Source organism: Pyxicephalus adspersus, chromosome 5 (assembly GCF_032062135.1).
Source record: "Pyxicephalus adspersus chromosome 5, UCB_Pads_2.0, whole genome shotgun sequence".
NCBI classification, from domain to species: domain Eukaryota; kingdom Metazoa; phylum Chordata; class Amphibia; order Anura; family Pyxicephalidae; genus Pyxicephalus; species Pyxicephalus adspersus.
Window position 1 is genome coordinate 129,798,820 of NC_092862.1, and position 17,494 is coordinate 129,816,313.

The window sequence follows — 17,494 nt, forward strand, 5'->3', positions numbered from 1 at the left end:
GTATTATTTTGATATTTCACTGATTATAGTATACTTTTTATAGTCCAATAGGGTTTATATAATCCAAGGCTGGGATTTTGATAAACAATTGTTACAGACGGACACAAAGTGGATTTACTGCCTATTAATGCTTTAATCTTTTTTGTAACCCTATATGGTATAGTTATTGCTTATTCAGCTTGACAGCAATATGAGTGGAAAAATATGTATGTGTTCTAATCTTTCTTCATGAATAAAAAATTATTTTATGTAATTTATTTCATGATGTATATGGTACACAGGTGTACAGGGACATTTTATTCTTGTTCCAGTTTTTTAAATACATTCTGGTCCCTAAATGATTGAACCTTAATATCTTCAGCCTTCACTTGTATTTTAAAAATTTTCTTACAATTACAAACAAGCGGCCAAGCATGAAACAGACCTACATAAAATGTATTTGATGACCACCTAAAACCTGATTTTAAAGAGTTATGTGTATAACTTTTTATATTACTTAAAACCTTTTTTTGGGCACAGAACTTAGCCCAAAATAATAAAATGTAGGTGATATATTAGAAATATAGAGAATTGTGTAAATTAAGAGGACTGGATAGAGATTTCAGATCGTCTCTCCATCTCTAGTTATTTCTTCAATGTATAAATAATTCCAACTGAACTTCTCCTATTAGGACTTACTAGGCACAGTGTTTTCCCTGCACAAATACCAGGCCAATAAATGCCAGATCCTGGCAAAAAAGCTCTACACTTTTTTTTACTCATTCCTTCCTCCTTTTTTGGCACATTAAATTAATTTGACTATGCTTGGTCTATGCCACACATACATGCCAAAATATGTAAATGTGATCTTGACTACTCTCCAAGTGTACAGTAAGCTGCATTTCCCACATTGCACCAATAAGTCGTATATGTAAGCTATGTAAGCACAATTATGCTTTGTGATCTGAAAATTGAATATACACAAGTATGTGAAAAAACTTTATTTGGACCTCCAGCTTTATGAGGCAATTTCAATCTCAATCTATCTCCCTATTCAGGCAAGAAAACTTTTATACACATGCTCAAGGGGAATGTATATGGTGCACACTTTATTTAAAATGCCCTTAACTGTTTCTTAGCACAAATATCCAACCAACCACATATTCATCAACCAATCACATACCAGCAACTCTATATATTTAGGCATGTAGATTTGTCAAGATGACCTGCTGAAGTTCAAAATAGCCATCAGAATAGAAGTAAAGCTGATCTAAATGACTTTGAACGTAGTTCTGATACTGGGCCAGAGTATTTCAGAAACTGCTGATCATCTGTAATCTCTTTAGACCAATGTTTGTTATTCAAGGTTCAGTGGAACCCTAGAGTTCCTCCAAAAGGTTGTTAGGGGTTTCCTAAGCAATGAGCAGTTTGTGCCTCTCCGGGTTACCAATGACGCCAATGATTTTTTTAGGCTACCCGTAAGCGTTTCGTTCCTCCCACTGACCAACAATGTAAGAGGCGTTCTTCCTACTGAACACCATACTAATACACCAAGCTATGTATATAGTAATTATAGAAAGGGGTTTCCTAAAGACGTTAAAGTTTTTATAAGGTTTCCCCAATGTTAAAAAGGTTGAGAAAGGCTGCTCTACAGTTTGAAGGGAATGGCTTGGAAAAAAGAAAATATCCAGTGTGTCCAGTGAGTGTCAGTTCTCTGGGTGAAAATGTCTTGTTGATTCCAAAGATCAGAAGAGAATGGCCAGACTTATTTGAGCTGTTAGAAAGGCAACTGAAGATCAAATACCACCAAACACCAAATACAGAAAAGTGCAACACACATTGAACTCTGAAGCAAATGGGCTATAGCAATAGGAGAGCATACCAAGTGCCACTTCCGTCAGCTGGGAACAGAACAACTAAAACAAATTTGGCACTTTGCATATGATATTTAGCGGATTTATGTTTCATTCAACCATTGTAGTACTACCAAAAGTTGTTTAGTTCTTTGGTTTCCGGTCTAGTTAACTGCATTTTTTATTTGATTGCAGTGATAAAAGCAGCAAATCAAAGTAAGCTCTCTGCAGGCAATGATAATGTCAGCAGGGTGGGCTAATAGGGAATGATGCATGCTAAGGAAACATGTACTGAAAGAATGAAGGAGGCTTTCTTTGCTGGGTTCCTTATAATTTCTTTCCAAGTAATGGATATCAGCGTTCACATGGTGAAGTCAGAGAAAAGGTAAAACTTACATTACCAAATTTCCCAGGCATTTCAGATTTTGAAAAGAACTGTTCAGGAATGTGTTTCAGGTTTACTACAAGAAGAGGCATGGCTACGGAATGCTTTGTGTTCAGCACTATTGTCTGCATTGAATTGGACAAGGACCCAGCACTGGAAGGAAATGCTGCAGAATAGCAAAATGTCTCAATAACTAAAAGTTGGTTTATAAAATGTTACTATTATAGGCTTGTTTTGCATGGCAACATGTGAGCTCATAAGTCATCATGTTTTTCATATATTTCTTTTGAGCATTTTCAACCAGGTAAGCTGCGTACACACCTCCAATAATTATCGTGGGAAACGAACCACGCACGACCGATCGGCCGAAAATCGTTCACAAAAAGGTGACCAACGACTGAACAACAACTCTAACAAACGAGGATTGTCCTTGGAAATGAACGACCATTACGGCAGATCTGATTGGCCGATGATCATTCACTATCTATCGTGTGTATGGTCGTTCAGTGATGGTGCATGTTTCTGCAATACACTTTCTCCTCTTCATGTCACTCCCTGCATCGTTCAAAGGATTGTATCCAGCGTGTGTACATTATTGGTGGATTATATTTGAATGATCGTATTGTTACAGCATGTACAGTATTGTGCACAATAGGATCGTTCAAATATATTCGTGCATAATCGTTGATTCGTCGTAATTGTTCGTTTTCTAACGATAATTATTGGTAGTGTGTAGCTAGCTTTAGTCTTTGCTGCTGATCATGACACTTTGGAACTAATTCAAATAGGCTGTTCACTTTGCCAAGTGAATTGTTCATTTGCAAAGGATATGTGATGGAAAAATCCTGTTTTTTTAGATTATTCTGTTTATAAATAGGTAACTTTGCAAAGTCAACTATCACCACATTGTCAGGCTAAATTAATTATCCCTTAAGATGAATAAATTAGCCCCTATATTCAAGTTAGAATTGTATGTTGTATTTTTAATAATCTGACAGTACCAGTTATGTTCGTAGGGTTTTATTATGTGTGAATTGGAAAGGTCCTAATTGACTGGTTTTAATTTTACTTTAGTTCTAGATTTAGAAAATGTATAACAACTTAAAGTATGAATTCTATTTGATTCTATCCGGACAGATAGATAGATAGATAGATAGATAGATAGATAGATAGATAGATAGATAGAAGAACAATGCAGTTAGCATATAGTTCATGCTCTCTAAATCACAAACTTATCAAGGATTTATTCCATTAATGGATCCTGTAATTAGATGTGGTGACATTTTTGTTCTTAGTTTTCTTCTTATTTTTTATCTTGTGACCATGCCAGTAGTACATTTCCTGTCTTGGGTGACAACATTTAGTCCCTGTATGTATGAGAAGCACCCCTGTCACCCAGGGGACAAAAAGTGGGTGAGGACTACAGACTCCCCATTTCTATTATATAATATATATATATATATATATAATTATAGGTATTTTAGATCACTGAAGTAACCTGTTTCATAGGACTTCTTGGGATATCAGTGAAGCAGAGGCTCCATGCTGCCAGGTCACAATAAAAAGGTTCTTTTAGGATCAACAGGTATTTTTATAATCATATTATTTTTGTACCATCTGAATTCTGCTAGGAATATTGTCTTTAACGTCTTGCCCTGAAATAACAACAGGAAATGATGGGAAATCTCTTCAAAGATTTTCATCCCAGAGAATTGTTGCCAGACAAAACCCCATTCAAGGGTTTCCCTCACCTATAGCTCTGATGATAACCCTAAATGTTGGCTTTTCCCTAACTTTCAGTACTAGTGACAATCATTATCATGACAAATACAAGGAGTGAATCTTCCTAGAAGGGACACAGGCAGCATTGAATTCTGGACAAAAAGCCTATACCTTCCTTAATTTATTCAAAAGTAAAAAAAACACACTTCAAAAATGTGTCTACCTTATTACACCATAGAAAAAAAATTTGGATCTGAAAACAGGGAATACATTTTTTATCACCATATTTTTTACAAAATAAAAAAGGGTGGTTAACCCTTTTATTTGAGTATAAATGAGTATTTTTTCAATTCGAAGGGGAGACCTCTCCCCTTCCATCTTTACAGCCACTGCAGTAAAGACTGAATAGGAAACCCACAGCCTTCTGAGATACCTACGTCATATATCCCAGGAGACTGCTGTCTTCCCTAGATCGGGCATGGTGCTTTCCTCTAATGTAAAAAAAAAATCAGGAAGGGGCATCACCCAATCTCGTGCCTGCGCAGTTTGAGATCAGGTGACCTACGAAGAAGAAGATGGAGGCGCCTTGTGGCTGAATGGATTTCGTTGTGTTAGATAATTCCTTGTGTACAAAAAATGTCCTCTTCCCTATATCATCATTGCCTATAGCATCTTTAGGCACAGCAAATTTTCAAAGAAACTGATGAATCTCAATGTTTGCTATGAGCATCAGGAATACTTTTCCATCAGAAAGTTCCACTAATACACAGTACAATAAGTGGAGGTCTACAGGAACCCAAGGGAAAAAGGGCTGTGCTCCGTGAAGTGGTAGACATCCATGTCCAGCCTGCAGGGCCTTATGTAAAGTGAAAAAGAGAAATCTGCAAACATTTTTTTTCAACACACAGATACTCTTTCTGACACCTCTGGGAGCTTCCAGGCTGAAAAATAGTCAGTGTCTAGGTTACATTTTACAGCACCCAGTTAGTTCCCTGAGCAGAAATGTCTGAGACTCATCCTCTGCAGGCAAGAACTATTTTAATCCATTGATTTCACTTTTGTTAGTTTTTTGTTCCATCTCAAAAATTCATTTCATTTTAACTGCTCACACCAGGCAGATCTGATAGGTATACCATCCCCATTTAGTGTAGTTACTTTTTTGTAGCTTCTTTACACTGTATTACTACTCTTTTAGTGTAGCCATGTCTATGTGGCTCTTATACCTTAAACCTGTACCCAATATTTAACAACCAACTAGTATTTACTTCACTTTCCACTTAGTGTTTGTGAAGGTTCCCATTTATCTTGGTCATTGTATAGCTAGTAGTAGTTATTCACATTCACCTGAAAACCTGAACTCCTGGTTCTTGTAATGTAAGACATTTTGTAGCTATAGAAGCCACTTCATCAGTTCCAGTGTGAAAAATACTGCAACATATATTCACTGAAAGCTTCACTAAATAGAGGGACACAGATAATTCATTTCAAATAGTCCATTCATTTAAGCAGTAATAACACATCTCAACCTTTGCCAATTCATCTGTTACCAAATTGATCAAATATGCTAAATCCCATCGGTCTGCCCTTGGGTTTTAACAAATCCTGGTATTCCAAGGATTCAGGATATGTTATGCTGCTGGGTTCCGGGAATTATTCTAGCAGCCAGCAATGATTTTGTACAAGCACTATCATATGGAACAATCATATGGGCGATAGTACTTTCATAGTTTTGAGACTGGCATCATAGGTTGGGAGTCAGCTCAGGAAAGGTAGTATTCTCCTATTGGGTAAAAATAAAGGCTGTGCTTCTAGTGACATCAATGTTGAGTAGGGGTAGTGTTTAAATTTTACTGACCCCCAATGCTAGTTGGGGGAGCATGTTGAAATCCCACCGACACCAGTAATGGGTGTGGGATTTAAATTCCACTGACATCAATGTTGACAGGTAAAGCAGGGTGGTTATTTCAGCTTTGACCAAGGTATTCATTTTCTCAACAGTTTCTAGTTGTTTTGTAGTACTGTTTTATTAAAATGCTTCATTCTCCCATGAAAGCATATGCAATGGAAGTGTTTCATTTTTAAAATGATCTTTTGTGCAGGGAATTATGTGTATCTACAATAGTGTCACTTGTGGCTCAATAATAATGTTGTATTTTGAGGGTACGAGATGTATAAGCAGTAAGGAAATTCACACTTTATTTAACAGTACACTAATATTTACCCAAAATTCTGGACAATTTAGCCACAGTTGCATATGCTACTTGTAAGGGTGTAGCACTCTGTTATACTCTATAGCAAGGAGGTATACTGTAGCTAAGTGTCAGTAATTCTCCATGGATACCTTTTAAACATTTCATGACAAGGGGAATCCCTGGGTGAGCATGTTTCCTACAATAGGGGAGCCTTATCACATGGCAGTCATATAGCAGATCTTGATGTCACCAACAAATAGGAAAGTCTTCACCGATTGCACCCAACAACCCTAGTTTGCTTCTGATTGGAGCAAGGTTTCCTCAAATTGTAGAATAAAACATCGGTCATTCCATTTCCATATTGCAAGGGTTTGAGGCCAAAATATGTAAGCACACCTTGTAGGCACTCCCATGTCCAAAAAATTTGATTTTTACTTCCCAGTGATGGCAGATTTATGAAATACACATTCACTTTCTGTCTGTACTGTAGGGTCTCTTCTTTTGATCCTTGCATCTTTATCCATTACCTAACCCTACCCATTCATCACATCACCTCAATGAAACATGACTGCAAATTACTGAAAAAGCCAACTGCAATTCATTTCACGTCAAAATTGCCACACCTTGGTCCTAACAGATCATTTAATCGTGATGTGCAATACCAAATTAAGCAACTGTACCTATAAGGTATTATGAGGTGCATTCAGAAAATAGTTTAGAAGATGTGCAACCAGGTCCTGCAGTGCGCAGATGGTTTAAGGAAAATGGATTTTTGTGTAGAACAATATAGTCTTCATCATGTTATCTTGCAGAGGCAGTCCAAGTAAATCAGGTTTTTCAGCTGGCTGGTCGTACAGGGCTTAACATCTACTTCATTATATAATATTCAAGGACTACAAGATCTGGGTTCTAGGTGCTCACCTACCACTAAAATCTCACAATTCCTGCCGCAGCAAAGGGTTTTTTTGTTCCGTATGCTTTGTTCTTTGTTCAGTAAATACAAATCAGATCTTAAGAAGCTTTGATATACAGCAACAATTACCCTAATGTATATTTTTTTACATGAACTTTTAGTGGAGGACATTACTGCATGCATGGTATTGTATGTTCCTAGATTCCAATTTAGACAAAAGAAGTGGCTGCAATTCAGAATGCGAAAAAATCAGCATCAGCAGTACCAGTTCTGGCCAGATATGGTGCTAGAGGACTCCTGTATACCTTCCTTGTTAACTGCATGGTCTTTTAGGTTATAGTTTATGCTGTGGCATTATAGATACCTAGGTCTACATACGTTATATATGATATATTTGCTATTTGCTATGAAAAAGGGTATACCATTGGACCAGGGATATCATAAATCAGTCTGAAGAAAAGTTCCCAAATGTGCTTGATGCTATATTTGCTTAACAATATGAAGATTAGAGTAATTGATATCCTCCAATTATTTAAATAAATGTATGTTTAAATCCAACTTAAAGGTCAATGACTAAAAATCAGTGCAATGTTTCCTAAATGAGTAATTGTAAAGGTATTGATTTCATATAACACTACTTATCAAAGTGACAAAAACGGCTTCACGCTACAGATTTCGAAAGCTAGATCAAATTATGGAGCATAATCTTCACTCAGGCCATTCATAACACAAAAAAAAAACAGAAAATAATTCAAACCTGATAATACCTGACACCACTTTTTCAGAAATTAAAAAAATATATATAAATCATATAACCACCCCAAAACACAACAAATGGAAATATATACAAAAAAAACAAATAAAAAAACACACATTGGTCTCTCCTTCACACACATGAAATCACAAATAAAACATTTTGGTTTGGCAGGTAGAAGCAAATCCAAAGGGAACTGGTGGCAAGCAATGACATTACAATAAGGACGGAGAAGTAGGTCACACTTGACAGCTTCTGCCCTAAAGATTGGCCCGTCAAACAGTAATATCCAACCAGAATCCCTTTTTACCAACTATTATGAGCAAAGAGATTTTGTGAAACAAAGAAACAACGTTTCTAAACAATTATATGCAAGCCCATGCAAATAAAGCCATCTTAACATTTAAATGCAAATGCAATAGACTGTTAAGAGATCAACCATACAAACTAAGCATCACTCATATATCTCTGTAAGATAAATAGCTTTTAAGGAACATCCTGTATAAAACTATTTGTGAAATAGAGAGCATCTTGCAACGACAGAGGAGTAAAGTGTGAAACCACCATCGCATATTCAGATACTGCACATGCACACTATATACATGTTATATACAGATAATTCTGAATATACCTAAGTAGCACTAAAATACCATTCCTATTTCAATAGAAACAAAATATGTAAGTAAGCATAAGAATAAATAGTAATAAAAAATTTATATATATATATATATATATATATATATATATATATATATATATATATATATATAATATTATATACTTTTATTTTCCTGTAATCAAGCCATTGCCCGCACAAAATCATGCCATGTATATTAAATATAAAGACACTCTACCTGTTTTGACAGCATAATTTAGGGTGGTTTTGCAGTTAAGTAGAATCCCCTCCAAAGTCTGTGGCTGGTCAGACAGTTCCCAGTTATATGCCTGAAGAAGCTCATTGGGATAGTGAAAATCAATCACTTTATTCGATCTGTCAAAGGTATTCACAACGTATTGCAATAAAATGTCTATAACTTGCTGTAAGAAACGCATTGTTTCTGCCTCTCCATTTTTTGCAGGAAGCAGGTCTGAAATAAAGAAAGAAAATGTTTGAGGTCTTTTATGTATATATTCCCGATTTTTGCAATATAATATTTTTAAACAAAATGTATAAATTCTAACATATAATACCATATACAATTTAATGTATATAATTTGTACATTTTTTTTTAAATTTACACATATCACTACAATTTTGTGTTTTTATTATTGAAAAATTTTAATATTATCACATTTGATGTTTTAATTCGTTGACATGCATTACATATTTTTTTAAATGAACAGTTATTAGTAAGTTTTTTTGCATTTGGGGGATTCTTTTGTTTTATTTTGCCATCTGCAAAGGGTTATTTCAAACGAAACATTTCTTTTTTGCATGTATAGTTTAAAATATTTTGCAGAAAAATTGCCCTAATCAAGTATATCAATTAAATCCTTATCTCAAATCCACGAGGTTCACAAGAGAAAAGAGGCAATTTCTAAATACAAATGACATTTGATGGAGTTCAAAAAAAGATAACATTATCTGTCTGCAATTTCCAAGATAACATTTTGTGTGTAAATGACATTTAAAAAAAAAAACTGTGACAATAATTTGCTTTATACAAAAAAAAGTTCTACATATTTTATTTTTTACATTTCATTTTCCTTTTCTTTTATCTTTCTTTTTTTTCACAAAAAAATAATTAGTTATTTTTCTGTTCTTACATACCTGTTGAGTATAATAAGGAGAAGTTTAGTTCACCCTTATCGCAGCTGCATGACTTTTTGTCAAAACTCGATTCAAATCCTTGATTGCCAGTGCATATTTCCTCTTTGTTGGTGGACTCTTTGGATTTTTCCCCCTCTCCATAAAGCATAGCTAGACAGAAACCAGAATATGAAGTGAGATTAACTATTATTTATATGTGTATATATATATATATATATATATATATGATATTTTATATGATTTGTATACATATGATATAATATACATTCATGACTTACATACATAGATATAAATATGCATACATTTTACATACCACATAAAATGAATAAAATAAAATGTGATAACATAATAAAGAATATCATAATATATATTATATTGTATAATAATTGTATAAAAAAGGTTAATATTGTCACTTACCACATAATTTTGAACTGATCCCCCCAGTAAATTTTTGGGCAACTTGGCACCATGCTTTTGCTGAAATTCAAACAAAGGAAAAAAACTTTTACAGTTAGTCTTTTTTGTCGCTTGTTTTTTATCATGTTTTATTTTAAAAATATGCTTTATCATTCAAACTAATTTAAATTCAAAGGTAAATTTAAGATTTTTGTTTAATTTAATTTAGGTACAAGGTAATACATTTTGCTTTAAAATTTTACCTTTACATTTTATTTGAATACATTTCTATATCTTAGGTATATCAATATATTTTTTTTAATGTATATTGTGTAAATTATTTATATTTTGGTATAATAAAAGGACATGGTAAAAATGGACAATTATAAATTGTAAAAGCGTAAAAAATATAACAAAATACATTTTCCCTTACTACATTGCAAGCTGCGCTGTGATAAAAAAGCGTGTTGATATTACACTGGAATAATGCTAAAAATTTTTGGGCCATTGAGATCAGCCGAATATATTGTAGAAATCAGATCCAGCCCACTTACCTGTGCCTTGGTTGTCTGATTCCCTATTCCCTTCTTCTGCCCCAAAGGACCAAAATCCAGAGCCAGGAGATGCCATCCCAACCCGGTAGAGCGCAGACAGAAATGGGATGGCAGTTGATTCTAGTAAAGCTGTTGAATCCCTTGGACAGGAGCATAGAAATATAGAGATAAAGATGAGTGTTTGCCGGAGGGGAAATAAGTGCCAGGGGGAGTGAAGTGTATGCGGAGAGACAAGGGTACCCAACACTGGGAGCAATAGAAAGGCAAGCTATGTCAATGTGCACAGAGCAGCCTATGTGGTGCAGTGTGCATGGAGCTGTCTGTGGTGCTGATGCTGCCTGGTAGAGCTCTGTACTCCTCCAAGTGACTCACATCTCTCTCCTCTATGAGCAGCCAGACCCTTCCAGGAGCCCAGACATGACACCCCCTCCCTAAACACTTTCAGCTACCTATTGGTTAACAATTCTCTGTAATAGTTTTTTTTATGGGACAAAATACGAGGGAAGGCTCTGCGATGACGCTGCAGGACCTCATTCTGACGTTATTTGGAAAAAAGATTGCCAAAAACATCTGCTTATTGAACCCTTGCTATATAACGTAGGTTACGCAGATTACACATAGTACATAATAAATGGGAATAGTTTCTTGAGGGAAAATCCTAACCGTGGCTAAAAAAACCCAGCCCTGCTATATAAAGCTCAGTAAATTAATATTTATATATGCAACTGCATTTGTCTGCGGCTATTATAGGCTTTCCAGAAGGTGTAATTGCCAGCCAATTATTATGGATTAACTGCACTTCTAGTAGTGGTGTAACTTTATTATTATAGGGTCATTCTGGTTTTGCAACTTCAAATAATTATGTATAACCATACAGTATATATATTTTAAAGGTGATCTATAAAAAAAAAAAAAAAAAGCTTACACAATGGTGGTGATTTACTATGGCTATGTACACGGGTCAGATTTATGTAGCTGGAAATTATTTTTCCTATACGTTTTCGTGATGGGAGAATGAACGAGAGCTCAGTTCTATGGACAAGGGAGGATTGGTGGAGGTGAAGAAAGCAACCCACTGCATTCTTTCCCATAGAAAAGTACAATAGTCTTTCCCTCATTGTCGTTTAATTGACCTGCTAGGATCAGACAGGGACCACTGTACACACACTAGGTTTTTCGCCCAAGATGAACAATCGTGATTATCCATTATTAATATTAATTAGTATTTATATAGCATGGGCATATTTACAAAGTCCATAGTCATGTCAGTAGTTGTCCCTCAAAGGGGCTCACAATATCATGTCCCTACAATAGTTATATGACATTACCACAGTCTAAGGTCACTGAGGTATGAGGGGAGCCCAATAAACCTTTTTGGGATAGTTTTTTGGGATTGTGATTCAGCAATTAGCATGTGAACAGAAACAAAAAGAACATGGGCTGTTCACTAACCAAGGTCGCTTATAGGAAAGAAATGCATCAGGAGAGGAAACTTTCAACTATTTTACTAATGGACTCACAAAAACACATTCTGTATCATGAACATAAGAAGCAATGTTACATTGGATGCATTTTTCTGTTGATGAATATTAGGTAAAAAAAAAACAATTTCATACCACACTATTGCCCTCAAAACCCCTCTTTTCTCAAACTCATTTTGAGTTCTTCTTTCTTTTACTAAACAAGGTCAATTATCACCTTGCAAGGAATAACTTACTTAGTAAAATGCTTTGCACAGAACACCCAAACACATGCAACAAAATCTAAAACAACACAATTTTTGCATGCACGTTAAACAAATGCGATTGTTGTTTGTATACAGAGTATCCTGCTCAGTCTTAAGCTGCAGTGGGTTTTTGCTGCAGTTATTGTGTTGCTGAGCCCTATAACAGTTTAAGCCTTTAAATCCTGGAAATTTTAAAATAAAATCATTTTGGAGGGTGGAGGTGCAGTTTTTAATAAGCGTGTGCTTTTTTAAGTTATACGCATCAATCCTGGAGCAATATTTATAACCCCACCTGACCCTATTTCTACTCAATACATTAGTGGGGGCTAAGAGCTGAATTTTTGTTGGCTTACCGTATTCAAGTTCCAATATTACAATGATAAATATTCACAGAAGCACACGGAAGTCATACTAAGATACAGTTCCCAGAAATCTAGTCCATTCCCAGGTAATACATGCTATAATGTATACAATGATCTATTTTGATGTATGGGTTTCGCAAATAAACTGAAGCCTTGGAATTGAGCCTGATAAAGCTCATGAAACTCTTGTCTGCTTAGTGAGCCACACAGCATTTTATCAGTGTCCAGACAGAAAACAGGGTCCATGATTGGGTGCAAATGGGAAGAATAAACCGATTCAACCAAGTGAATAGAAAGACTAAGAGTAATCAGAGATTATAATGGCTGAACTGCTCCTGCCACCTGCACTCTTTCCTCTGATTCAGGCTCTTTCATTACCAGGAAGAAAGCACAGAATATGTTTTGCATTATGCTGAATTTCATCAAACAACATTTACTAGAATAAAACTAAAAGTATGTAACATATATAACAAATGCTACCAGGGATTGGGCACCATTGTGCTCAAAAAACATATTTTTTTCCTGGCACATATTGCTAATATTTTAGATTTATACTGTATTTTGTAAAGGATTGCTAATGGTTAGACTGCAATCAGTTCACTATTTAAAGTGTGTAAATTTTTATAGAACAGAATTCAATTTGGATATAAAGTATTTGTTCTAGAAAAATTAAAATTTATGGTTATATATTTTGTAACTATGTAAGATTAAAGCTGAACTTAAGTTTGATGTTTAAAAAATGTGTGATCAGACAAGTCATTATTGCAGAATGGGAGAGGCAATACATTTCCGCAATAAACCCTCCTACCTGTCTGATCACTCCAGGAAACTGTCAAAAGGCTGAGCTGTGCATGCAATAGGATACAAGGAATTTTGGCTTCCCCTGCACTTCCCCTTTGTCATCATTTTCAGGAGAAGAAGAAGTAAAAATATGGTTGCATCCTGCAATGGAATGTGGACAGGTGACTATAGTGGGTTTAGTTCCGTTTTATAGTAGAACTTTAAGAAAAGCTCCTGGAACATGATTTTACTAGTTTTTAATCCTGCCAGTAGATCTGTTGATTTTCAGTTTCATTTGGCACAGTTTTCTTTAAATAAATCACTGCAGCATTGTAAGTCAATTGACATTTAATTTAGATGGGAGGATCAGTTGTGTGTTTCCCTCTACTCACTAGTATGGCTTTGTGTCGAGCCACCTCTTAGGTAAATAATGTGTAAAGAAATGGTGAGAAAAAATGAGGTTCACAGCTTTTTAGTAGTGTGGAATAATACAATGTGTATTTGCTGCATTATCGTAAAACAAAAACTACATAACGTAATACAATATACTACCTTGGTCCATTTAACACTTCACAGGACCTAGGTGTAACATATTAGACAAGGTATTTCTATGTCATAAAACAGATATCCATAAAAGTAACGCAAGCGTCCTGACCGTATATAGTAGTGCAAGATCCGATGCGTTTCGCCACTCCTGGGCTTCTTCAGGGATACAGTATTGTACAAACCTAACGGTCTAAATGCATATAGAGAATAAATATGTCATATACAAAGGTAGGTATTATTGTGGGAATGTATGTACATTAGGTCTATTTCCAATGGTTGGTAGATATAACAAAGTTACAGAAAACATTCAAAATACATGAATGGAAAAAAAAAATGTAACACTATATAGGTTTATCCAATGAATAAAGAATTTTAAACAAAGAAAAAAAAAACAATGATAAAAGGATCAGGATAAAGGATGAAAACGTTGGCCAGGTTAATGCTAGGCATGAAAAAATTGAGTACTAGTCAATATAGGATCATTAAAACATACACAGTATAGATTTATGCTTATTACATGAGGTATCCTACCTCTGTATCCTCAGGTAAATGTATGATGCATATTCAATATTGATATATAGAGAAGGTTTGTGTTGGATTTAGTATATCGCACACGAGTTGTTATTGCATTCATCCATCAAGGTTGTAAAGATGTAGAGGAGGGGCTTGAGCCTTCCATTACCAATAAAGAAAAAAAGTCTAGTAATCAAAATAATAATAGTCCTTATACTTTAATTAAGATGGACTGCAAAGATGCACTGTCAGGCCATTGGATTTACTGGCAGGATCACAGCCTGGTAAAATTTTGCTTATATGGGGAGGATTAAATAAACAAACTATTTTCATATTTTTTTTTCTTTTTTGACCAATCATTCCAAGTGGTACCTTTGCTTGCACTGTATCTATATAAGCCTATCACTGAAATATTATTTAATGGATCTAGTGCATCATGTTCACAAAAATGATATATATTTATATACAGTACATTTTAGCACTGGGGACTAAGGCTTAGCATTGCTTATTATGTAGCCAAAAGATCTATACACATATCTGTGAAAGCATGCACATCTGTATATATTTATTATATAGCATTGGAATAGCCCAGTTCTGTAGATAATAATTTACCAAAATAGCAGCTCTCACCCATTATTTTGAGTCTAGAAGCTGAAAATGCCAAAGCTGAGCTTAGTCATCATTAGAATTGTCACGTAGGGATCCTTTGTGCTAATTCCAGCTAGGTGATCAATGGAGCGTGGAAGTCAAGGCTAAAACAGATTTATACCCTCACTTCTCAATGGGACCCTGCAGGCAGTGCTGCCATTTCCCTGCCCCACTGGTTCCACATGGCTAAGCAGAGATACAGCAATATGAGGCTTATAGGGAATAAGAAGACAAATACTGTATACTGGACTCTATTACAGTGCCACACTTTGCCTTGATGTTCAGTTACAAAGAGGGAAAGGATTATAGCGCCTGTCCTTGAACACAATGGTCTATTAGATTGAGATTACAGTTACAATGCCGGTTTGTGTGATAGTAAAAGGCATTTTGGAATGATTGCACATAAACATATACCAGTATCCGTGTATTGTGGCAGAGCATAAGAAACGTGTCTCTCATTCTAAAAAAACCCTAACCCACTGAGGCTTAATTTATCGATCGTATTTATTGATCGTATTACTGTATATGAAAAGCTTGGAGGACCACTATAAAAAAAAAAAAATATTTAGGAGATTCCCATCTGTCCGGCGACTCTGTGCTGTGCGCCATCACAGTATGAAACACTGTTTATTCTGTCCAGCGATGTCAATTACAGCAGCCATGAAAACTAACATAGCAGGAGCCCCGATTTACCTGTAGCCGTACAGGGCCTTACAGTAACATAAATGTGTGATAGCTACATATCTTGCCATAGAACCAATAACATGTGGACCTGCATTTTTCATAAATCACCTGATCAATTGGACTCTCTTTTATACCAGTGGTACCAAGTACTCCCAGGAAAAATGGAATCCTATTAGTGTTGTAGGTTTAATCTTTTCAGAGCCACAGCTCATTAATGTTTGCAATGCTCAGGCTAAGTTGATCAGCATTAGTATGGGTTGATTAATCTGATAATAAGTATGTCTATGTTTGCTTACCTTAAACATTTTCCACTAAAAAATATTTTGTATGATACAATGTTTTAATAAATACTGTGTTTAGATTTATTAATTTTAAAATAAAAATGGCCAAAGAAACAAAAGAAACAGGAAGAAACAATTATCTGTTTTGACAAATGCATTCATTTGAGAAAAGAATAAGACATGCTGGTGTTACACGGTTAGTTAGTAAGGTTGAGAAAAGGCCCAATTCCATAATGTTCAATCACCAGGGAAATAAACATACTAGAAACCTTCATATTCCAGGTAAAACCATATATGCACAGTTGATCCAGAGGAAGGCACAAAAACCCTATAAAAATGGTTCAATTTACTCCAGCAGGGGACAAAATTCCTTCCTAATTCTATGAGGCAATCAGATGCTCCCTGGTGTCATTCTTTTTAAGCTTTATTACCCAGTGACTGTATATTCTGTACTTCTAGAAAAGCATCTAGCTTTTTCCTAAAGCAATCTATAGAACATGCTAAATCTACTTCCAGAGGGAGCCAATTCCACATTTCCGCAGACCTTACTGTGAGGAATTCCTTCCTTATGTGGAGATTAAACTTTTTCTCTTCCAGATGCATAAAGTTCTTTAAATGGACCATTTATATATTTCTTTGGAGTGATTATATCCCCCCTTAAATGCCTCTTCTCAAGGAAGAATATATTCAGCTCCACTAATCTCTCCTCATAGTTGATTGTTCTTTTTCTGATAAACCTTATGTGACCAGCATGTCATACAATGGCAATTGAAAACCACACGTCTTGGCATAGACTAGGAGTGTTGACATCAACCATTGGTAATGGATCAGTGAACAGGAAGGCAACAGTGCAAAAGTTTCACTATACAGCTTCTGGTGATAAAAGTTCAGGTTTTCCTATTCATCCTCAAAGCTTGGAGGTGCCCCTGATTATTATAGTGTTCATGGGCTTTGGGTTTGTGATTTTGGAATCATTTTGAGAAGCTTCTAAGATTATTTAGACATTATTATCAAGTGTGTTTGACCTATAGTAAATACCATCTGTTTGACATCAGTTTGATTTATGTCAGTTTGAAAACTTCTGCGATAATTTAGAATTCAATAAAAGGTGCATTTGACCTGCAATTTATCTCCTTGAAAGTGCTTTTGACCTATTTCAAGTAAAGCTCATGAAATCGGTAGTCCTTTGTGAACGTTTAGCCTTTTTGTGCTGCTTGTATAAGGTCTCCCATCCTCAAATAACAGCTCTAGCGTGTAAGCAGCCAATTGCCAAGCAGCATTACTGTTATGTATGAAGGAGGAAATTCTGCTCTTATACACCTGAAATAAGTGGATATACTTCATAGCCCTGGTATGCCAAAAGCTGGAAGTCCCTTCATTACCTATAACACAAACATACAATAATGGGCACCATAAAGTGCTAGGAAGTAAGTTG

At 35.3% G+C, this 17,494-nt stretch overlaps 1 protein-coding gene across 1 annotated transcript in view; it reads right to left on the reverse strand.

Moving 5' to 3' along the window:
• GAD2 (glutamate decarboxylase 2) overlaps positions 1 to 10,894 on the reverse strand; it is a 70,618-nt gene extending 59,724 nt beyond the window's left edge. Inside the window, exons 1-4 of the mRNA XM_072412707.1 lie at positions 10,520 to 10,894; positions 9,987 to 10,046; positions 9,570 to 9,719; positions 8,653 to 8,886 (exon numbers count right to left, since the gene is read on the reverse strand). Of these exons, the coding sequence (XP_072268808.1) occupies positions 8,653 to 8,886; positions 9,570 to 9,719; positions 9,987 to 10,046; positions 10,520 to 10,595 (520 nt within the window). The 5' untranslated portion in view covers positions 10,596 to 10,894. The remainder of the gene's footprint in view (positions 1 to 8,652; positions 8,887 to 9,569; positions 9,720 to 9,986; positions 10,047 to 10,519) is intronic.
• Positions 10,895 to 17,494: the final 6,600 nt, after the last annotated feature.